This window comes from Ambystoma mexicanum, chromosome 7p (assembly GCF_040938575.1).
Source record: "Ambystoma mexicanum isolate Mex_15411 chromosome 7p, UKY_AmexF1_1, whole genome shotgun sequence".
NCBI lineage: Eukaryota > Metazoa > Chordata > Amphibia > Caudata > Ambystomatidae > Ambystoma > Ambystoma mexicanum.
This window is the reverse complement of record NC_090939.1, coordinates 230,477,093-230,501,439: the sequence shown is the minus strand read 5'-3', so window position 1 is coordinate 230,501,439 and position 24,347 is coordinate 230,477,093. Positions and strand designations below refer to the sequence as shown.

Sequence of the window (24,347 nt, the reverse complement as noted above, 5' to 3'; positions counted from 1 at the left end):
TCCGGTGTGGGTGGGACCTGTGATATGCCCACAGAGGTTGAGTGCTTCTAGGCTGTCGACCATGGAGTTGTTGTGTATATCAAACCAGACATTGAAGTCCCCCATCAGAGTGAGTGAATGATGGTTGACCAGAATGGTAGCTAGTGAGTCACAGAGATTGTTGGCAAAATGTCTGTTGTATTGCAATGGCCTATAGATGAGTAGGAAACTGTGTGAGAAAGTGGGGAACAGGGAGAGTGTAACCAGCATGGATTCGCAGTTAGCTGTGCATGGCTGGGATTCAGTGAGAGAGATGGATATGTAGGGTTGGTGGAGGATGGCTGTTCCGCCACCTGTGGTGGCTCTGTTGTGGGGAATGAGAGTGTAGTCGGGAGGGAAGTCCTTGTGTGCAACTGGTTTAAAGTCGTTGCTGAACCATGTTTCAGTGATGAGGATGAGATCGAGGTTGTCGGAGGATAGTAGGTCAAAGATGCTATTTGTTTCTGGCCACAGAGCGGGCATTAAATAAGAGGCAGGTGACTTGGTGGGGGGAGGTGGTTCCAATGGAGCTGGTGGCCGGATGAACATGGTGGGACTGGGTGGCTGGTGGGAAGGGGTTGGGAGCAGCGGGAGGCTGGGTGGTGGGAGAGGACGGAACAGTCTGAAAAGTCAGGGATGATGTTTGAAGGTTGGGAGAGGGAGTGAGGTTGGGTGGGAGCGGGAAGAGAGAGCATGCAGTGGCCGTTTTGCATGTGATGTGGGTAGGTGAAAGGATGGGTGGATGGATGGTGGGTGGGTGGATGGTGAGTGATGTTGGTGAGGTTGTGAGGGTACTGCCTGGCTGATGGATGGGCTGCAAGTCTGGAGGGAAGTGGAGGTGAGCAGTGTTAGGCGGGAGGTTGTGTGCGAAGAGGGACAATCTGGGAGTTACTGGCGGGGAGTTCCTGACAGCCGGGCTATGGGCGGTTGGGGCAGAGGACTGACGTAGGCAAATAAATAGTTGAGGGTGGGGGCCGATCATTTTTCTTGAGTTTAGAGCATTTTGGTGCCAGAGTTGTGTGAGAGAGGGTAAGGGGGCCAAGGGGAAAGGTGATGAGGTGATAGTTTTGGAGCGAGCATGTCATGCCATGTTAAGCTAAGGGGAGGGGGTAGAAGGGGGATATCTTGAGATGGAGGGTGAGAGAATGCTGGGGGTCTGTTTGTGAGGGGGGATGGGCATGGTCAGTGGACAGTGAAAGAGGTTTGACTGAGGGGAGATTGAGTGGGGGCGGTGTGAGCGGGTTGGGCCTGCTGAGTGGACGCCGGGTATTGGTGGGAAGTGGAGAAATGGCGAGGTAGTTCGGACTGGTGGGAGGGTGTTTGTGTCAGTCGCATGACAGGGTTAGTGGAGGGACAAGGACCGCTGCCTGAATGAGTGATTGCTGTGGTTTGAGGGGAGTGAGGGCACAGTAGGGTTCTGGTTCTGGCTTGGCGTGGAGGGATGTGGGCAGTGGAGATGATCTACATGGTGATGTTCTGCAGGCAGTAGCAGATGAAATGGAGGTGGCAAGGGAGTTGTGTATGGAGTGCCAGCATGCTCCACTGGCTTGGGAGTTGGAGGTAGCGCAGTGTGTGGAGGAGTGGGGGTGACGGTCATTCTCTGCGTATGAGCAGATGGAGGTGTTGTGTGAGGGTGTAGAATGTGCGGAAAGGAGCAGGGACTTGGTAGGGCAGGGATGGCTTGTGGTCATCCAGATGGCTCTTGTGGTCAGAGGGACGGAGGTGATGTGGAGATAGTGTGAAGGATGTATGGCGTCAGAGTGTAGGATGCTTCTGGGGCGGGGGGTGGAGAGGAGTGGCGGTGTGTGGTTGGAGTTTGAGAATGAAGGTCCTAGATTTGTGGTGATGGGTCGGTTATGGTGCGTATTCGCTTGCCAGTGTGTTTCTTTTGTTTGCTGGTTGGGAAGTGTGAGCGGAAAGGCTGCACAGATGGACTTTTAGTTTAGACTATCAGACATTGACAGCCTTTAAAATCATCAGTTAAGGGAACCATCCCTTTAGAGTTAGGGCTAGTTAGGCATTACGCCAACTCAGGAACCTTTGTAAATAAAGGGTTTTGAAATGTACCTCTTTGAGTCTGTGTCTGTCCTGATACCATGCCTATCTCACAACTGGCTACCACCGAAGCATGATCCGAGATAAGAATTGGTGATGTTTCTGCATCCTGTTCTGGAAACATTATTCCTTTACTCATAACGAGTAGTCTATTCTGGAGAAAGAGGAGTGTGGTGGGAAGTAAAAAGTGCATTCCATTGCATCAGGTTACAAATTCTGTATACATCAACCTGCTCATTCAAAAGTGCAAATCTCTCAACGACTTTGTTCGTAGGGGATCTCTGAAATATAGCTTGCAATCTCCTATCCATAATACGATCAAGTGGTAGCTCGCAGTCTCCACCAATTATCTTGTTAGGGACTGCTTAACTGCTGCACCATTCTATGGAAATTGGCCCAGAACCCCAGGTCTGTTTGATTAGGGCCATAGATATGTATGATTGCCATCTGGACTCCCTCGACCTTACAATTGATCACCAGCCACCTACCCTTCTTTTCTGCATTGGTGTCCAGGACATGTAGCTCGCTGATTTTATGAATCGGTACCACCACCCGACCCCTGCGCCCTTCAGCCTCTGTAGCGATTACCTGCCCTACACATTGTCTCTTGAGCAATGTGCAGTCTTTACTGAATAGGTGTGTTTCTTGGGGGAGTGTGTTTCTTGGAGGAGAGCCATGCCAGCCCCCAGGATCATGGTTGATGGAAGCATTCTTCTGAAACCAAAAGTGGAAGAGCCCAGTTTCAAAGTCAAGGGGTTTGGCCTTAAATTCGAATCCCGAGCATCTTTAACCTGGGACAATCGGGATCCTTTGGTGTCCGTCACATCCCCCGGTAACTATTTCCATTTGTTCAATCGCATCTTTGTCGGTATTAAGCGAGATCCATAGGATCATGAAAACATTTGGTAAGGCCGTCATTAGAGATCTTAATTCTTATTGGGGCATACAGCCCATATCTTGGACCTCTGCATCGCAACTCCGCTTCCTCTTGGCCACCGTTTGTTTGGAGAAGTGCTGCACTATATATTGAATGATCCTGAAAGGTCAACTTCCCAGTATTTTTTTTCACCACCTCCAAAACGTGCACTTCCTGCATACAACATGGAAAACGGGCTATGCGGCTTCTTGGAGCTGCCTTTTGAGTGTTGGCCAGGGAAGGAACCTGGTGAGCCCATTGTATCTCCAGCGTTGGGGAAAAGGTAATAGGGAGGAACAATGGTAACCGTTTCTCCAGCCAGGACGTCACGTCCGATCCCTCAGATACTCATCTGGTTGGTTTGCAGGAAGGTACGTGCTCATGGTCTGCATTTATCATGTGTGCGGAGGTACTGGACTCCAGAGCTTCAGGCAAAAGCAACACTTTCTGGGCTGCTGGCCACCCCCCCCCCACTCCTGCATGCCTATTTTCTATTCCTATTATTTTCTTCATACATGTTTGTGGAAACATTTAAGTGCATCCATAAACTACAATGCACATATTCACACCTCCAGTGATGGAATCCTAAGTATTTTAATTTAGGGCTATGTGCTGGGATGCTGTATTGCTTAAAAATCAAGTGCCTGAAGAAGCACCTTATTAAAACAATGTATATTACATCAGGAGATGATTTATGACTGCAATTAACTCATTACCTTTCAGAAAGCTGATTTAGCACGCAGAATGTGCCACTGGTGATGCTACTGTCTTGTATGCATTCCTAAACAAATGGAAGAAAAAGTGACAAGCCCACAAATACTATCTACAAGCTAAAAGTAAAAATCAGACTTGTCTCCTCTTCAAACTCACGTCAACGTCTTAAATCCCAATTTTCGGTATAGAATGCAGTGAAAGGCACTGAAAACAGGTTTCAGACATGTGTGACATAAAAATAAACATGTGTCTTGGTCGCATGTCACACAGGATATTGTAGTAAATTACATGTCACAATACCCAGTATAATGCCCAAATTAGTCAAATATATCACACATCAGAACTGGCCATGCGAGTGAAGATTATTATTCTCAAACACTGCAAGTTTGTTAACTTTGATCTTTTATATGTGGAAAATGGCATTTGTTTAATCAAATCTGGTAATCTTTCAAATGTGGAAGCTTATTTTCCACCAGAAAGTCCAGCCATCAGCCTACTGTGATGAATCCTGTGGAGTCGCCATTGAACCCCAGCCTAAAGTCTCCTCCCATGTGGCGGGGGAGGCAGCCGCTACCTGATCCTGACCCTGGGGTTTGTATTATGATGGAGGATCACATGGGAGGAGATGGCTGTCAGGGAGATGTGGAGACTCCATCAGGAGAGACGTGTCATTCTTCCCTTTCATGTGAAGAAGACCCTAGAATTCCAGAGTTCCTGATGGCATGTTGTCATTATTCAAGTCCCTGCAGTTGTAAAACCCCCTTTTGACAAACATTCTAGAGAGCATACCATTCACACTTCATTTACCCATAACACCCATAAAACACATTTAACATCTCTTGTTTCTAATGGTTTTTATTTAAACAAAGATGTAAAGCATTGTAAGGTGTAAGAGTCCTTTGGTTTCCAACTCCCCTGAAGCCTCAAGTTCTGAGGCGAGGAAGAGGAGGAAGGAGTCCATGTGTAATGAAGGAAACATCAAGTTAAACATGCAGACTAGTTGTCATACTAACAATCAGATGTGGAGGACATTTAAAAGAACACCTGCAATTAAGGAGAGGAGAGCTGCAGAGCAGGAAGCGAAAGCAACAGCAGGAGCAGATACACTGAGATGAGCCGTTCTGGGAGAGCCAGATGCTTACAGGCAACCGCCTGGAAGCATACTTTACCAGAGGAACGGGAGTCTGCTGAAAGTGCAGTGGGTACCTTGGAAGGACCGGTGGAAGTCAGACAGCCGACCCAAGGCTGTAGGAGACAGTCCTGTGGGACTGCCTCAGTTCCATCTGCAAGTAGTTGTGGACGTGGGAACTGAACGAGGGTCTGCATGACATGGGAAGCCAGAGACAGAACTTTGCCGCCGCTACACGTTACACTGGTGAGTTGGCCCAGAGAAGCTGGAGGGTCCCGGGGCGAGCCAGCAAACATAACGAACAATTGAATAACTATTTTGAATACCGACCAAATTGAATGGAAAGGCAAAAGTTGTGCAATTCTCCTTATATGACATGTCAATTTGGGGAAACTTGGAACACGCATTGCCAAAAGCAAATACACATTAATGAAGAGATTGACAGACAGAACTTGAACAAATCTCCATATATGGGATATCAATATGGGGGGAGTTGGAACAAGTAGTACCTGAAGTCAATTAGGTATAAACAGTGAAGGAGTGCAACTGGGTTATACTCAGAAAGAAAGTGAACATTGTAGGAAGACCTGCTGAAAGAAACACATCAGGCAGTGAACCCTTTTTGGAGAAAGCTACCTGGCAGGAGAGTACACCATGGGATCTGCACGAACCAGAATGGGTTTGTGGGGGGGCGATTCCTGGCAGGGGAGTATACCAAGTAATTCATAAAGCATATGAAAGAAAGAGACATAGGGCCTCATTACACGGTAGGCGGTAGACCAAGGTGCTATAAAATACTGGCACCGCCTTGGTGGAAAGGGGAATTACCGCCCTATTCCAAGGTTGGCGGGGCAGTAATTCCCCCTTCCACCATTGCCCTTCCCCATTCCCATTTTTGCCCCATACGGCATAATGGGAATGGGGAAGGTGCTAATTACGGTACCGCAAATTTGCAGTGCCCTAATTAGCACCAAGGTCCCTTCGCGGATTGGTTTTTAACGCCTGCTAAAAGCAGGCGTTAAAGAAAGTACCAACCCGCTAAGGGACCTCGTAGTAAGGCGGTAAGGGTTAACGGTCACAGGTACCATTACCGGTGACCGTTAACCCTTACCTCCTACCGTGTAATGAGGCCCATAGTTAAAGATTACTGGCAGGTGCGTATACCAGGAAATCGTCCTTGGAACAGTTGTGTGAAAGAGACACCTTTGTCATGTGTGAAGAAGTTGTGGAAAATAGAAATGTTGCCCTCCTTTAACATATAAGAGCCTTCTTTTTGCCATCCTCCAAACAGTGCTGTGGGAAAAGACATTTCTGCTATTTCTGTGGAATCATTGTTTGGAAAAAGACACTTTTTGCCATGCTTAAGAAAGTGTTTTGGGAAACAGATATTTCAACTACTAATCCGGCTTTAAGAAAGACACTTTAGTTATTGTACCTGAAATAATACAGGGGAAGGAAAGCCCCCTTGGATTGGATTCATGAATTATTTGTTCGATTTTCATATTTGATTTACATACACTTTTTATTAAGTAAAAATCAGAAACATTTACCTTGCACCTTTACTTGTTTATTTAAGTGTGAGGGTCAGACGTGTTTTGGACAAAAGGACTGTTTACATAATTTTAACAAGACACAAACTGATCTTTAGCTTTAGTTTCCTAGGTAGGGAAACTATCTTTAGGATAGGGATAGAAAGGCCTTTATCGAACCCCTTTAATTTAATAAAATGTGTAATGTTGAAAAGGTTACCGCTTTGTGTCTGCCTCTCCTTTCTGATCCCTCACACTATTGATTCACATTCAATGCTATTCATTTACATGTACATTTTGATTCTGCACAGTACATTTTAAGACTGGTTTGTAATTTTCAAGGTTTAAATAATATGTTAACATTTAATAATTTCAGTTGAAATATACTTTCGTAATATCCATCTAAGAAAATATGTTTAACAAACATTTCCGTAGTAAAAATAACCTTCATATAAAATGGGGGGAAAAACAGTCACTAATAAAAAGTGAAAGATTGTTTTTACAAACACACTGCGCACACACACAGATTAAATTAAAGTTGGTGTATATTTAATCTGCAAAACGGTAGCCTGACACGTGTTTCGAGCAACATGCTCTTCTACTGAGGCTACAGATTTGTGTACATTTAGTTTTTGATTTAATGTTGGTCACACAACTAGTTTTCAGTCTATTCAGACCTTAGAAATGCAGCATGCCCACATGAGGTGGGGATCAAATGGCAGATGCATCGGGGCATACTTGCCCCCGCCACCCACTAGTGTGGCAGACATTCACCCTCGCATTAAATTCACCAATTGGCTCAGGCGCCGGTTTCACAATTGTTCATTCCTTTACATCTTTTCAAGGACAACACGGCCCCTATTCCGCTGTCCCCCTCATTCACATGCGCATACACTCTTTGATGGGGGACTATCATTCCCCCACCAACATATACCCCCCCTCCCTTTTTAACTCAAGGCCATTATATTGTTCAACTCTTCGTGGTCTTTCATGTAAGGTTGCCTTGCTTAATTAAACACCTTCGCCGTTTTTTCTTTTTCTTTGCAAACTAAAATTCTCTGTGAATTGCCCCTTTAGCCTGTGAGCGCTTCTCAGGCTTTTAAGTTTTACTCACCCAAGATGGCGTCCCATTCCTGACACTCAGACCTTGTTGCAACAATCGGATTTACATCTATTAATGCAAGCAGGAGCCGCGCACGCCTGGCTCCTGTCCTCATACACAGCGGAGACGCTGGTAAGAACAGTACTTGCACGTAGACCCCTAGCGCTTCAGAGGGTCTACGCGCCTTGTTAATGAGCGGCTAGACGCGCACCTTTGACCACTCTCTAATTGCCTTTTATGCCTTTTTTCGTTCTTCCTCATGCTGGGCTCGCACTCTCACGCTCGTTTTCAGTTTTGGTTGGTGTATCCAGTCTCAGTGCGAACTCGCTTTCAATTTGTTCTTGCAACTGCATCTCAAGGTATGTAGAATTGTGCTACCGCCGTATTATTGATAATTACTCAAACGTCATCAACTTAATTTACCGCTTATTTTAAAAGTTATCATTGATTCACTGTATGTTATTTTTACAGTGGAGCCCGCAGTCCTATATTTTTTGCTTCTATACTGATCACATATCCCTGGTAAGTTCAGTTTAAGGCTATTACACGCGACAATATGTCCTGCTCTGGGGAAATACCCCCCCCTTTATTCACAATCATTTATTTTTCTTATCCCCTGCCTAGTTTCCAATTCAAAGGGTATCCCATTAACAGGTATCTAACCTAGTTTTCGTTCAATGACTAACTGTGTGACCAACCTTGATCAACATTGCTAACGCACTCCTCTGTTCTTTCTCACCCCTCTCTACCCCTACCCCTCTTTTTCCTCCTTTTTTTTTTATGCTCCATCATGACATTGGTTGTTTGTATTATATTGTTCCTCTCCCTACGAATTGTGATATTTTGTTTTGCAAATGCATTACTTGACACCATGTATTTTTTCTGTATAATGTGGCTGATAACCCCTGCCTTCAATTTCTATTTTGTTTTGGTGTGTTGACCGTCCTCTTGGTTTTTTGCCTCCTTGTTTGGGTCATTCACATGTATATTAAATTTCATGTACTGGTTTATCTCCCATGGACACAAACCTGTAGCCTCAGTAGAAGAGCATGTTGCTCAAAACACGTGTCAGGCTACCGTTTTGCGGATTAAATATACACCAACTTTAATTTAATCTGTGTGTGTGCGCAGTGTGTTTGTAAAAACAATCTTTCTCTGGTCCATTTGTGGTAGGACGTGGCAAGTCCCCACCCCTACATTCACCTGCAGTGCTTCTCACACCACCCCATACTACGTAGGTCATTTCGCTGAATCTCGCTGTCCTTCATTTGCCAACCCTGTCACTAATAAAAAGTGAACAACGTTATTTGACCCTGAAAAATAGTTCAAAAGTCAAATTGAGAGAGTTCTGTCAGCTCTGGTAAGTATATGGTGGTCACATATTTGACAAGCTGTGGTCATGGAAAAAAACTGGGACTATTCTTCAAAATATATTCCCAAAATGCTTGAAAATGTAGGTGCCTTAAGTGGATTTCAGAAGAACCAATAAGGCAAAAACATTCAAGCAAATATGTTTCAGTCCTTTCATCGGGGGGGCTTAGGATTCCCATCCTATGATTCCCTGTTGTGTAATTGTGACTCCTATAACCATCAGATCCAATAGGCAGATGGGATGTTAACGCTACATCTCATGTTTCTTATCAGATTGGTGTGGCTTTCTAGCAGCTGAGTGAGTCGCACATCACCTATTATGTATCTGCATTGCGCTTCAATTGCTCCACTGGTCTCCACAGATCATATTCTATGGGCACTCTACCATAGCTTCATAAATGCTGTATGAATGAACTTGTTTCATCTTGAATATGTATGCATTCACCTTCATTAATTATATGTCTGTTTTCTGTGAACTTTCTTTCAATAAAATATATACTTGCAAAATATAGTTTAGAAGTTGTTGCAGGATCCTTGTTATTGAGGTTCATGGTTTACAACTTTGTTTTAAAAAAATATATATCTTTACCCCAAATATGTTTTCAAACGTTAATATTGAATGGAATTTGTGAAATAATATTGTGTTTTTGCCAGAGAGACTAACCGAGAATCTACGAGTTGGACAAAGTTCTGTGGTTGCTGCCCAGATGTTTCTCCTTTTTAGAGTTTTGTTGCTACGAATTTCTCCTCAGCACCTAACCTCACTGTGGCCCATTATGGTGACTGAACTGGTAAGCATAAACCTATTGATAGGGTACACATCAATGCATTTGGTCAGTATCTGTAATTGTGTTTTATTCATTATCCCTTCTGTAGTGGAAAATAATTTAAAGTTAACCACATTTTTGTATGCACCTGTTTTGAGACCGTTTTCCCCACTTTTCTTGATCAATTAATCCATCTTGTTCTGTACGTTTTGTGCACAACAGAAGCAACAATATATGCATCTTGTTGTTGTGTTTTGTTTAAATAATATTTTACAGCCAAACATCCTGCCATGTAAAGCTATGCCACTAAGATTGCCATGTTTACTGATTAGCACTATCTTCGCTTATCTTACTTGAACTGCCTCTGTTCAGACTTTTATATTGTAGTTTATCAGCCACACGTGCCTGTCACCTGCTTTGTATCATTGTGTACGATGGTGCTAACAAGCCAATAGGTTTGTGTTTAAAAGTTAAATGCCTTTGTATGCTTTGCTTGAAGATTTATTCCAACAAAAGCTGTTGGTACTGACCAATCCAAAAATTCAGCTCGGTAAGCTGGATAATTTCTGATTTAGGCACATTCGTTCACACTGACTTTGTATTGCCAGGTGTAACAGAAAATGTGATGGATTGAAGGTTTTGAATTAATCTCAACATCTGGGGTTTCTCTGGGCAACCTTCTACACCTTTTATTTTTAGCCTGTCTTGAAAAATAGGTATTAGTATAATTGTTCGATTTTATTTGACTGTTACATTTGACCGAATTTGGTCAGTAACATTCAATCGAATAAAACCGAACAATTAGGCTAATACATACCAAACATGTGGAGCGGGGGTGTCTCCCGCTTCCTTAATATTGGAGGTGGGGACAGAAAAAAACAGGAGCCCTGCAATGTCTGATCTGACCTCTGTTAGAGCGACTGATCTGAAGCTGCAGGGCTGAAGTGGACAGGCGGTAAGTAGGGAAGGGGGATTGTTTGGGTTGGTGGGAGCGTGTTTGATCATCTGAGAAGTGATTGCATGCCGGCTGTTTTTTTTTCCGAACAGTTTGCCGCAATCACGTCTCACACGATCAAACACCCCCAAACCGAAAAAGAGGATCACCCATATGCAAATAAGTCTTGGTACTTCCACAAACTGGAACAATCCAGCCTGCCAGGCCATGTTCCATTTGCAAGAAAACACAAGCAAACACTGAGTTGTATCAGGATTGTTGGGCCTTGTCAGTGAGGTGAATCTTGGTTTCCTATGACCTAGTCGGCAAGGGGCCCACCTGTTGCCCTGAGAGGACTTGTCTGGAATTTCCTGACCCACGTCTGACTTCCCACTAAGAGCCCATATGGTGATAGAGTCTAAGTTTTTATCGGCATTAGATATGTGGAGCAAGTTCTGCAATGATAGGCGACGAACTCCACCATGGGTACCCACTCTTTTAAATACATTCCCTGATGGACTAAACCTCAATCCGAAGCATTTAACCAATTGCAGAGGCGCCACGCACCGTGTTCATGATCAGCTGTTGTCCGTCAATTTGCTAACCTCCACGCCTCCCTGAATTCATCAGATATATTTCTCGGAGACTAGGCATGGAGGGTGTGTATTCTTCCCAGTTCCTTCAGCAGATACATGTGAAGCTGAATTGTTTATTCAGCCAATTCCACCTGCATCAACATTCTCTGGCAGCGTCCACATGTCTGTGTCCTTGCTGGTAGGATCATTCCTCAAATAACAGGAGACAAAGGCAAACATGAGTAAGATAACATTCCTTTGAGTCCAAGGTCAATGTTCATCTCCTGCATTAGGTCGGCAGCTTCTTGGCCAATTGTGCACTGATCCACTGTTACTGATGTACTAACAGACTTATCCATCCATTGTATACAAGTAGACCTCAGCCAACATTTGCTTATTCCTTTTCCTCTGACCAGTCGGAAAAAAACATTCCTTCCTCTTTTTTTCCTCTTCTTCCTGACGTGCCCCCCACCCAAGGGATTCGACAAATGGATCAAACAATGATATTATAGGCAATCGGCCTCCCTAATTCTCATCCTATTAATTTCAAAGCCTTTCAGGCTCTGTACAACCACTCACCCTCACACAAAAAGGGAGGCATGACTGATACTAGTCTTCTCTTTATATTTTTGTTTGGTACCCAACCTATTTGAGTCGACAACTATGGGTCACGATCGAATATCTCAATATGCCAGACCACCATTCCTCATCACCATGCCTTCCCCTTACATTTATATCTCCATTCAAATAAAGAGCCTTCTGGCCTAGCAAATTATTGTTCCTATGGAAGAAATATCAACCATCAAGTTGGAGTACCTGAAAACATTATTAACTCCTGTTTTCGTTGCGCCTAAATATCAGCCCCTGGGAAAGGCGTAAAGAAGGTATTCTCACTCCTTCTTTCCCTCTACTGAGTCATTCTAACCCTTCTCCCTTCTCTCTGGCACGTTGTCTGGCTTTCCTTTCCTTATTGGCCTTTAACAAATGTTTTTACCAAACTAATGGTGTAAATACAAAGCACTATGGAAAGTACAAGTAACACCAAGAACACTATACAGCTCAATTTCATCTAAGCATAAGGTGACTTTAAAGGGCTAAAACCATCTCCATATACTAACATACAAGCATTCTTCTCTGTAATTGTGTATAATCCTCGAATAACATTTAGGCCCCTATGATCATTTCTTAGTCTACTGAAGACTCCTCCTTTACTTTCAAGACAACGTTATGAAGTTCAGGGAAATCCTTGTTGTTAATATTTGCAACATTTCTAGCAGTATACCTTCTGCAGTATAACTCCCTGGGAGCTGACCAATAGGTATTATCTGGTGGAGTCCTACTTGGAAAAACATTCAGTGCTGTAAATCTCCTTTTTCTCCTTTGTTGCAGAGAGGCAGTTATTCCCCATTCACTTGGGCCCTTGTGTACCCCTTAGCGTAATGTATACTGTATTATTCTCTCGAACCACACTTTTCTTTATAGATGGGACAGTCATGAATCCTTAATCCAGTTCTGTAGTGGATTCACTTGGTCCTCTGAAGAGCAAAACACAGGTAACTTCATCAACCTATTGACAACAGGACCCCTCAACATGTCTTACTTTCTCTAACCACTCTAAACTTTTCACAGTGTCTTCTCAAAAAGACCTGTTGTTCCATGTCCCTTGCACCTAGATGCTTCAATATAGTCCCCTTTTCTGCTTGTTCTTCGCATACCGGTATATGTTATAACATATTCTCCAGCATTGGATCTTTCATGGATTCACATGCTTATTGAATATTTCCTGTTGTCAGACTGGGAATCCTCTGTAAGATTAAAGTAGTTTACCTTTACATTTTAGAAACTGCTGGTCACTTTAGTACTCTATTAATGTCCTTTTGGGTCACACTGCTGAAAGCCAATTGGACACGTCCGCTTAGCTCCTCCACCCCTGGTGCCAATCTTCAAATTTTGTACCGCACATTAAGTGTTGGGAGGTCCTCTATTGTTTTCCTCTTTATGAGATTCTACATTTTTCGATCTATTTTTGATAGTTTCTTCCAACAAGATCTTCTGGTTTGGTGCTGCTGCGCGTCTCACCTAGGGTGATCCGTGAAGGGTGATATTTCAGCCCATTTCACCGCTGACAACGTTCCAATACCATCTGAGACCTTCAGTAGTCGGTTGAGATGACAGGCACAAGGAAGAAAATATTTTTAGGGGCTTCTCAAGATGTAAACTGAAGAACGTTTACATCAAAGATATTCATGAGAAGTATCTTTGTCTATACCGGCACCACGACTTGAATGGCTGTTCCATCTACCAATCTTTCTCATCCAAGACCCACAAAGACAGTCACTGCAGGTTATTAACCTGGATGGATGAAGGCGCCAGGGCCTCTGACTCTGCCTCTATAGTTATTCCTCGTCCAGGCACAACGGATCCCTGCACCACCATCATCTTCTTCTTCAAAGAGGTCAAGGTCCCATGAGGAATCTTCCCGTGTGAAGAGAGCTAAGAAGGGACATGTGTTTCATGCTCTGCCTGCTCCACCATATTGTTGATGATTCCATCCTTGCCTACCGTCACCTCGTTGACCACTTCAGCTCCTAAAACACCTTAGTCGACAGTTCCATCCTCCAAGCACTCTTCAGAGAAGAGGTTCTCTGCAATGACTACCCCCTTGTTGGCGACTTAGTCATCGACTCAGTCAGCCCAAATCATCATCGTCGACGAACCCATCGAACGCCTCGTCAACCGCTACCACACCGTTGACGACAAAAGCAACTATGAGCAAAACCGCTGCTCCGCCGCCAACCACCTCGCTGCCAAAAATGGCTAAGTCTTTGCCATCTAAACCATCGGCAAGCACATCTTAATCGGCTACAGCACTAGTTCAGCGTCCTGTGGTTTCGACATTCCCCAAAGGAATTCGCCTGGACAGGGATGTCCCATCTGCTTTAGCATTCCTTCCCAAGGCCAACGCATGCTCAGCCACTGTTTTCACTGGCTCCCTATACACCGCCTGCAGTTCCCTGCCTGTCCATGGCCCCTACTGCACAACTGCTACAGCAGGGTGAGGAATCAGACATTGATGCTCTGGAGGGTATTGACTCTGGTGCGAGGAAGAAGAGGAAGTTCCTTCTTCTCCCAGCATGCATCCACCAGCTACTCCAAAAGAAAGCCTTCCTATGCCTCAAGGCTCTACTCAACCTCCACCAGTGGCACATCCTTCTCCAAGTGCTCCTGTCCCAATGGTCTTTGCTTCTGGCTCCAGGTACATGTCAATCGACATACTATCCACTCTGCAAACACTGGTCTCCGAACTTCAACAATGCCTTCCTGCTCCATCATTGCCTCTTCCAAAGCAACCCTGTGAGTTCCAGGTAAAGGGGGGTTTATGCCCCAGCGGCCCGCCATCCAAACCCCTTCCGCAGGTGCCATCCTTGCCACCTGTCACCCTCACTGACACTGGCATTGATTATCTGCTAGATGATTCTCCAGGCACGTACTACAGATGAGTTCAAAGACCTAGTGCCAAGCGACAGTGAGCTACCCAACCTACTGCCAAAAGACCCGCCTTCAGATGATAGTGGCCCCTTTCATGCACTCATGACACGGGTGACCAAGCTGTTCTATCTTATCCTGATGAGAATAAAATGGAAGGTTTTCTTTATCAGAGACTAGAATCTTCGAGAAAATCAATGGTTTCATCCCGATTCTAGAGTCTATCGGGGAGGAGGGCCTCATTGTCATAAAAAACCCTTTCTCAGCGCCTCCAAAGAAGGACTTGCCTTGAGAAAAAGTACAAGGTCCCCGATTCCGCGCCAAAATGCCTGTGCACACAACCGTGCCCTGACGCTGCTGTTTCTGCAGCGCCATGTAAGCGTTCTACCAATCCTTCCTTCCCCTGCCTGGTACCCCAGACAAGGAGGGAAAGGAGCTAGACACTTTTGGTAAGAGTTCTATCTACAGCCGCTACGACTATCAATGCGGCTAATTCACTGGCGATTCTCTCCTGATACGATCATGAAATCCCGGATGACAAGTGGGATGAAGCACTGAACCTGCTGCATGAAGGTGAGGGGGACTCAGATCATGCCATCTCAATGGCAACATACATTGCTGATGCAGGATTCCGCCAAATGGGGAAAGGAGCAGTGTTACAGCGCCAAGGCTGGTTGAAAGCCACCAACCTCTGGCTGGAGGTCCGATCAAAGGTAGTTGATATGCCCTTTGGCAGTGTCGACCTCTTTGGGGAAAAAAGTGAATGAAACCCATCAGGTGATCAAAGCTGACATTGACACAGCCCGTTTGCCAGGCACGCTCTAACACTGCAAGTATATTCGCTTGGGGAAAGCAAGATTTTCAAGTACTTAGAGAGGATACAGGTCCTCCTACCGGCCGCAGACACCCCACACTGGCATCCAGGATAGTTAGAAAGAAAGGTCCAAGTCCTACAGAGGACACCAGCATTGACGCAGTGTTTCATCCAGGGCTTAAGCACCCAAGCCGGCCTGGCCAGGCCACGCACCCGACCCCCTGCCCCACTAGGTGGACGGTTAACAAGCTTTGTTGCAATGTGAAAAAACATAACCACCTACACATGGGTGCTAACTATCATTCTTCAGGGCCATACCCTGGAATTTGTAAGAACATATCCCTCCATCCCCCCCATCCCAAGGGCAGAAAAACACTGATCCTTGCTCCCGCAGGAAGTACAGTGCCTCCTAAGGAAGGGGGGGGGGGGTTATCGAAATCGTCCCATCGCACCTCCGAGGCTCTGGAGTGTTCCCCAGATACATTCTGCTGAGAAAAAACTCAGAAGGTTGGAGACCCATACTAGACCTCAGGGGACTCAAAAGAATTAATTAGGTCTCCAAAATGTTGCATTGTCACTCTGTAACACATTCTAGACCAGCTGGAAAAAGGGGGCTTCTTCTCCTCTCTAGACCTAGAGGATGCGTATTTCCATATCCCCATCCATCGACGGCACAGGTGCTTCCTCTGATTTGTAGTCCAGGGAAAGCACTATCAATTCCAAGCCCTGCGCTTTGTACTGAAGTCAGCGACAAGAGTGTTCAAGAAATGCCTACATCCGTTACTCGGGCATCCACGTTTACCCTTACCTGGAGGAATTCCACACCAGAGGACTATGGTTGCCCCGAGAAAAAGCCCTACATATCCATGTTTTAGAGTTGAGTGCAGTGTTATGGGCACTGAAGGCCTTCAAACCGCAACTGCAGAACAAGGTGGTTCGCATCTTTAAGGACAACACCACCACCATGTTTTATATGCGCATGCGGGGGGAGAGGGGGGTACCCGCTCTCTTGTTTTGTTCACAGAAGCGCAAACGCTATGGTAATGGGTGCTGGCGCACAACATGTATCTCATTCCCTGCCAGGGATCCACAATACCACTGCAGACTTGCAGAATTGAAACAGATCCTGGCCAGGGCAAGAGCTTCAGCTACGCTGTCCTGATATAAACATAAGTGGAAACATTTTACCATATGGTGTGAAACTCAGCAGCTGGACCCAATGCACATTCAAGCTGCCCACATCTTGCCATACCTCCTCTCCTTAGCAAAAGCCTGTTTGGCACACTCATCTATCAAGGTGCATCTAGCAGCCATTTCCTGCTACACACGTACCTCAAGCCAACATTCCCTCTGATCACAGAGGTTAGTAAATTAATTACTCAAGGGACTGTTCCAAGAGTTCCCCTCTGTTTGAGCCCCTGCTCCAGCTTGGGAACTCAATGTAGAACTCTCTAAACGAATGGGCCCTCCGTTCGAGCCTCTCCACAGAGCTCTGTTGGAGTTCCTCTCCTGGAAGCCCGCATTTTCTAGTGGCCATCGCTTCAGCAAGACGGGTAGGTGTGCTGCAAGCTTAATCCTACAAGCCTTGAGTTTGTAGCAGTCCAAGGTGGTTCTCCTTACAAGCCCTTCCTTCATGAGGAAGGTGCCCTCAGCCTTCCACCTGAATGAACCGCTAATACTGTTCTTCGGCTCTCCTTTGTCCCCAGCAAAGCAAGCCTTGCATTCTTTCGATGTCGTGCAAGCCCTCAAGTTGTATGCAGCTCGCACTAAAGAATTCCACAGTCATACTCTCCCACTTTTTCAGTCCCGTAGCACTTGGAAGACCATCAAACGCTCTGTTACCATTCTGCACGGCCTGGATTCTCTGTTGAATCGTAACCAAAACTTTGAAAAGTGTGAACATACAGTGCAATTTATTTATCACCCTTTTACCATTCCCAAAGCTCTCCTCAATACTGTCCATAGTATTTCAGAGACATATGGTATTTTGTACAGCGTCTTAAAATGCATTGATCACTTCCATTTTCCATCATGTCTGACGCACAACAGATTTCTAGACCCGCAACTCCTACATCTATTGACAAATGGCCCCCTGACCCTCAACATGCCCCTATATGCTCCTTGTGTGTAACTGTTAAACAACCCAGTATCTATTTATTGTCTGTTCATTCCATTAGTTTGTAGTCATTCTCTTGTAGGATAAAGTAATTCATCCGTATTCTTGATCTCATTACTAACCACCATATATAAGGAGTATCCGTCTTAAAGAATGTTATGCGCATCTCCTGGCAGGGGGGGCTGATAAATATCTGTTGGTGATGTCCAATGTCCACTTCTCATGTAGACTAACTGACCCACCCCTCTATCACTATGGATGTGTTTGTATTGCAACTATATTACCTGTAGGCTGCATGTACTTGAAATGTGATGTTATTTCTCAAGTGTCTGGTGCTGAACTTCCTCCTGGAACTTTGTATTCCCTCCCAATATGTATGTGCCCCTTCCTCATTTATAGTCTGATTGGCATTGTTTGTACCCACCCAATCTCTGCAACCAACATCTTGTTGTATTGTTATTTCAATATAGCTGAGCTGGCTCTAATATTTAGAGCAATCCTGGATCTGCGCCTTGACTCCTAATCAATACTCTTCCATAGCTCATGACATTTTATAGGGGAACCATCCACCCACTGTGTTCCTTACACTTTCACCACTGTAAATAGATTGTACCCGAACAGAAAATGTAGCCTGAATCCACCACCACTATGATGTAAACACTCAACGGTGCATGCACATTCACCTTGCAGAGGGCTAAGTTAAATGCCCTCTTCAGCAAATTGTGCACTGGTACTTTGCCATTTTTCCAGCAATCTGCGCCAATATTCCGGTAGACCTTCAACCCTTAACGTTATCCTCCCTCAAAACTCCACCTTTCCTTTGCAAAACATTCCTAGTTGAACTAACATTCCCTGCATGTATTTTAGCACCCAACAATACCTTCGATGAGGTGCGACAACTCTTACTGACACATGGTTGTCCTCGGGCAATGTAGTGAAATGTACACAAGGCCCCATATACTGCTGGAAAACACCCTTTCTGTTTGCCATCATGCAAAAGGATATTCTTATTGTGCCTCTCAAACCAGAGCCCAAATTCCACTGCACGTTCTCCTTTTTGTTTCCTTTTTCACATGGCTGTTGTTCAATAACGTATGAGGTGCTTCTTGACATTTGCAGTGTGAGTCATACTTCCTGCGGTACCCTTTTTTTATGTTCCCCCCAACTCTGCATTAATCTCACTTAGCCAATACTCTGACATCTGCATGCACATAATGCAGGCTTCATTAATCTTATAACTTAATGTGTCCCGCTCTCCCTTCATTTTCACAATTTACTCTTTGGCTTGTACCCAGGCCCTTGCTCCCAGGTGCCATTTGCATCACGTAGCTGAAACAAAGTGGGTCATTGTAAATTGGCCTGTAAGGTAATAATGTGCCAGTATTAACGTTTATCAGCACATTACCGCACCGGCCAACTACGTGTTTGCCCGTAAGGTGGCAGATTGTCCTCCAGCATTCTGCCACCTTACTGGCAAAAATCTCGGATTTTACCGGTGCCGGTAATACAGGAAAAATCCCCACTGGATTCGATTGGGACTCCCTGTAATAGGGACTAACACTGTCTACCGCCACTCGTAATCCAGCGGACATTCCACCGGATCGAGTGGCGGTATCAGTAAATCCGTTTGAAGGTATACTGGTGGATTTACCAACAGAATACCGGTAAACTTGTCATGAGCCCTAAAAGCAGCTCTGTACTTTTTGGGAGAACCCAAATGCATTTGTTGCCCTAACATGTCTTCTTCGAGCACCGGCCGTGTCAGTGTTCTTCGGTTGTACTTTGCCTTCCATTTCCTTAATTCTCTTCTCTCTTTGTTCAAAGGCCAGCTTCTCCCACTCTTTTCTCCTTGATCTCTTCAGGGTCCAAAAACAACCCCTTTCATGCAGTACCCCTTCAGCTGTATGTCTTGACACCCCAACGATCTAGTCCAAACTCTCTGTACCTAGCACCTACCACAACCCTTGGTCCTGCTTGGCGCTAGTACTGTACTTGACACTCTGGCACCCTATAAACTACCATTCTAAGCACTAGTAGCCCTGTGGCCGAAGCTGAACTGAGAAGGTGTCACCCTGATACCTAAGCAGACAAAATCATAGCCTTCCAAAATGAAAGAAGGTAAAAGCATCCGACGTGTTCACAAAGATCATCAGGGCTGCACAAGACCAAGCTCACAGTGCTGGCCTGGAACGCTCTGACCCACTTCAGACTTCCCAGTAAGAGCTCACACAGAGTTAGATAGTCGACTCTTATCAGAATTAGGTATGTGGAGCTGGGTTGTGCAATGGTGCTCGAAGTGCGCCACCATGGACCCCATTCCTTGTCCTTAAATGTAATCCCTGGTGGATTAAACCTCAATCCAAAGCTTTTAACCGGTTGCAGAGGTTTCAAGCGATGCTGCCTGCCTGAGGTCATCCAACATAATTCTTGGAGGCTGGACATGGAGGATGTGCAGCCTGCCCAATTAGGATTGAAGTTACGTGCAAAGCTCAATTGTTTATTCAGCTGATTCCCCCTAAATCAGCATTCTCTGGCTTCAGCCACATGTCCATATCTCTGCAGAGATGACCATTCCTCAAATAAGAGGAGATGCAGGCAAACATGAGTTAGATAACGTTCCTCTTAGTGCGAGGCTGGGTCAGCAGCTTCGTAGCTAATTGTCCACTGATCCACTGGTACTGGTGTACTAACAGGCCTGTCCATTCATTGCATACAAAGAGGTCTCAGCCAATACCACCTCTGTCCATGCCTTCTCTCACTTATGGAGGCAAACTAGAATCGGAAAATGTGTGGTTGGGAGATTTTAAATTCATCTCATCCATTGGTATTGCTCTTAGCAACCTTTTCCACAATTGCTTTTAATCTGCACTAGAAATTGGCTTTTTATTACTAGGTTTGAAAACAAGATTAATTTATTCTAGTTGCTCAATTGAGTGCCCCTAAAGACATCAACAAGTAACATGCATTTCTCAACTCTCATGCTGGACTTCCTTTGCATCCTGTGCTCATGGTGTCCCTGAATCATGTATCCTGGCTTGCAACATTGTCTTTCTACTGACGTCTGCAATTGTATTCACTCTCCCCTCTTGCTTCTCCACTCTTTGTGACTGCTTACCCTCTGTTCTCTCCTCCTCTCCTTTTCCTATCTCCTCCCCTCCTCCCCTTACTTTCTTCTATGCACTTACTCTATCAGAATTGTCCCTGGACCTAGTATAATAGCAACCTCGACTGTCTCCTCCTCCCTCCCCTTATTTGTTCCTCCCCCTTCAGCACCATCTGAAATGTTGTCAGGTCTACAATAGTCGCTTGTTTTGTTCCTCCCCTCCCTTTCTGCACCCCTCTCCCTCACCTTTTGTTTTCCTCCGGCTCTACCAGAAATATCGTCAGGCCTAGTACGGAAGTCGCCTGTCTTTCCATTTCCTTCCCACTCTCCCCCCCCCTTCCTTATCTTGCACTATCTGAAATGTCGTCAGGTTAAGTACAATAGTTAATTTCACATCCTTACTGTTCATGGCCTGTAAGAATGTCATTGTATTTTCCCTGGTTCCCTCCCTTGCCTTGAAATGCTTCGAAACACATTGTGTATAGGCGCTATATAAATAAACTATCATATCAGGGCACAGTTTCAAATCTTCATACGGAAAAAATAACTCTTACTTATCAGTATTAATGCTGCCCATTAATCATATGTAGATCTTGGCGGAAATAATGAAATGCTGAGTTATTCCTGCCCAGATTCTCACCTCTACAACAGGAACATTAACACCTTGATCTACCAACCCATATTATCAAAGTTTCTCATAGGGGGAAGTGAGAGTGATGTATTGCTGATTTATATGGCAGACCCCAGAAACATGATGTTGTTTTGGGGACTGGATTAATGTACAGATTTTCACTTTTTAGGTCTTGGAAAACTGAAAAGCTGAGTCTGCTTCACCCAGAATTTGGGTATTTGTTTTATTGCTGTAATGACCATCTAAGCCACAGGTTCCGCCCATTTCATAGAATCCACAGCAATTGTATTCATTGTATTGTTCTCAGAAGCATACAAGTCTGAGTTCAGCACATCACATGCAGCAGATTTTCCTTAGCACATATATCCTTCAAGTACTACTAGCACTTTGTAAAATCTCTTCAAATAATATCACCCAACTCCACTGAAATTGTCATCTATCTGTGTGACGAAGTTCCCTATCTAGGACTTCGTCTGGTGGGCCAGGCGATTCTGCGAGCAGGGTACCTAGCCAAACCAAATGAGGGGAAAAATACATTTCCCATAATGCCCCTCAGGAACTGAAACAAAGCCCTTATCGGAAGCCAGAAACGGGAATTAGGAAGCAGGGAAAAGGGTAAACTGGTCAAAATTCCAAGTCTGGCCATTTAAACCAGGGAAGATATCGGGAAACCTGTCCCAAGGCCCAAAAACCAGAATTGTACAGGCAAACCATCATCAGATGGATTACATCTCCCACAATGCTCTACTCTCCCACCGGAAAAACCAAGATGGATCATGGAAATAAAATTATCCATCCAAGGGCAGGGAGGCCATAGGAAAACCTGTTTAGGCCAGAAAGACCATTGGGTAAAACAAACACACTTGCCTTCCATACAGCAGCGCAGTAGGATTGCCTCCACACAAGGCAGCCTGTTTGGCTTCTACTTGCACACAGAAAATGGCCACCAGGACTCTTAAGGGTTTATCCGAGCCTCATTCGGAGTATCAGGAAGTGTGAGAACCTAGCCAATCCAAACCCTCACACTCTTAAGGCCCACTGCTGTAGGCCATCAGCCTTAGTTTCAATCAGGGGGAGAGGGCATGTTACTATATAAGCCAGGCAGCCCAGTCCAATGTGGTGGCTGACAGGAGCAGGCGGCTCCTGTGTGGAGAGACCTGTAGAGGGGAGACTGCTGGAAAGGAGAGGTTCTGCAGAGACTTTGGAATAGACTGGAGACAGTAGAGTGTTGCTGAAGGGAGCTGGAGTAGTGTCAGCAGGAGACAAGAAAGTGGTGCGAGTTAAAGGGCATGGAAAGTTGAATTAAGTAAAACCAGGAGTAAAGTGGAAGGTGTTAATAGTTATAGGAGAAAGGAGGTGAGGCAGGAAATAAAATCAGAAGTTGAGTAGAAGGCGAAAGCAGGAACTGTGAGAAGCCTGACGGTGTCTCCTTAGCTAATCCCCGGGGATCTGTCATCCAGGTGGCCAGGAGACGGCCATCGCTATTGTATCCAGTTCCTGGGGGTGGGCCAGTGAGGGAGGATCACCTGGATGGGGGGTGTCCTTGGGGAGTGGGACACCGACGGGCCAGACGCGGTATCCCCCTTCTTTCAACACCTTTTCCCCATCCCACCACATATGATATTCCAAAACACTGCCCCCTCCTTTTCCCACATGAACACCTTTGCACAACACGAAACACAATGGACTAATACCAGGGCCGTTTACTTGACGTGTCACAATACCAGGGTCAGGCAAAGTCAGGTAATTGACCAGAATCACACACACCTGATGGCCCTTTCCCTTCCCCACAGGGATAAAAGGTGGAGCACAAGAGCCAAGGATGAGCAAGGCAGACCGCACAACATAAGAGCTAACGCAACACGGCAGTTCAAGAGGAGGAGAAAGACGGTTCAGACCGAGAGGGAAACAAGGAAAGAATCGACCTTGCCCTTTCTGACAAAGGCCTGTGGAACCTCTGCAGAGGGAACGATAAGTCTGTGAACAATAGCCAACATGTATTGCAACAGATGTGCCAGGTACGCAAGACCCTCCTCCACTGATTACCAAGCCGGGGAGAGAGACTGGTCTCAGTAGTACAAACCTTGACTCCAAGACATCTTAAAGCCAAACAGTTCATCGCAGCCAGTTAGTCGAGGGGAGTGTCGATAAGAAACCGAACTGTGTTGAATCAAAAGTAGCCGAAGGATAAATTGAACTTTGAAAGCAAAGGGATACTATTGAGAAAGAGGGGGAAAACCAGACACAGAGGAGTCAGACACACGCAGGAATCTCTGGCCGATTACCCAACGGTAAAATTACTACCGTAACCCGACCCCCCCGCACCACTTCACCCTCAACCTAATCTATACCCACCCATATATATATATATATATATATATATATAATTACAATTGACCAAAAACGTTCATAATAATTCGATCAAATGTTTGTATGTCAGTATGCGAATACCACCAGAAGGCCTTGGGAAGAGGCGAAGAACGGTGAAAGTGGTCATGCAGGGGTCTCGTAAAATCCTCTATACTGTTGAAAGTCTTTGACCGACAGAGAACTGTGAAACTGAGGGAAGTGAATCCTGCATGTTAAAAATCAGTACTTGAACAGTGTGTTACAAAAGTTGTTGAGAGCGAACCCAGCAGAGGGAAGCCGACAACCAGGGGCGAAGGGCGAAAACCTGTTTAAAAAGACATTGGGCCACATTACAAGGTTACCTGGTCCGGTAACAAGGGTACTGGTATGCTTGCGGTACCATTGTTACCGGACCGGCAAAGTTGTGCCGTGGGTGCCTTTTCATTCCACCAGGTCTGCCCTGGTGGAATGAAAGGCACCCGCGAGCAGAGCATGCCTGTACCACCGGCACCATTATGAACGCTACAGGCATCCCCATTGAGCCCTATGGGGTGCCAGACTTTCATGCCGGTATGGAGGTAGCCTTGCCGCTCTTACCGGCAATGCTACCGCCAACCTTGTAATGAGGCCCATTGAGATTTGTGAAAGCGAGAAACATTGTAAAACAAGGGGAAGGGAAGGGTCCCCCTTGTATTCTAGGGCGCAATCCCGTCCGAGGGAGATCCAGGGGTGGAAAGT

General features: G+C 45.4%; 1 protein-coding gene across 3 annotated transcripts in view; it reads left to right on the top strand.

Annotated features, from left to right (window-relative positions):
* The window catches only part of DOP1B (DOP1 leucine zipper like protein B), a 1,145,257-nt gene that overhangs the window by 950,409 nt on the left and 170,501 nt on the right, over window positions 1–24,347 (top strand). For all 3 annotated transcript variants that reach the window (XM_069636119.1, XM_069636117.1, XM_069636118.1), the window contains exon 33: window positions 9,489–9,625. In XM_069636119.1, coding sequence (XP_069492220.1) covers window positions 9,489–9,625 — 137 coding nt within the window. The remainder of the gene's footprint in view (window positions 1–9,488; window positions 9,626–24,347) is intronic.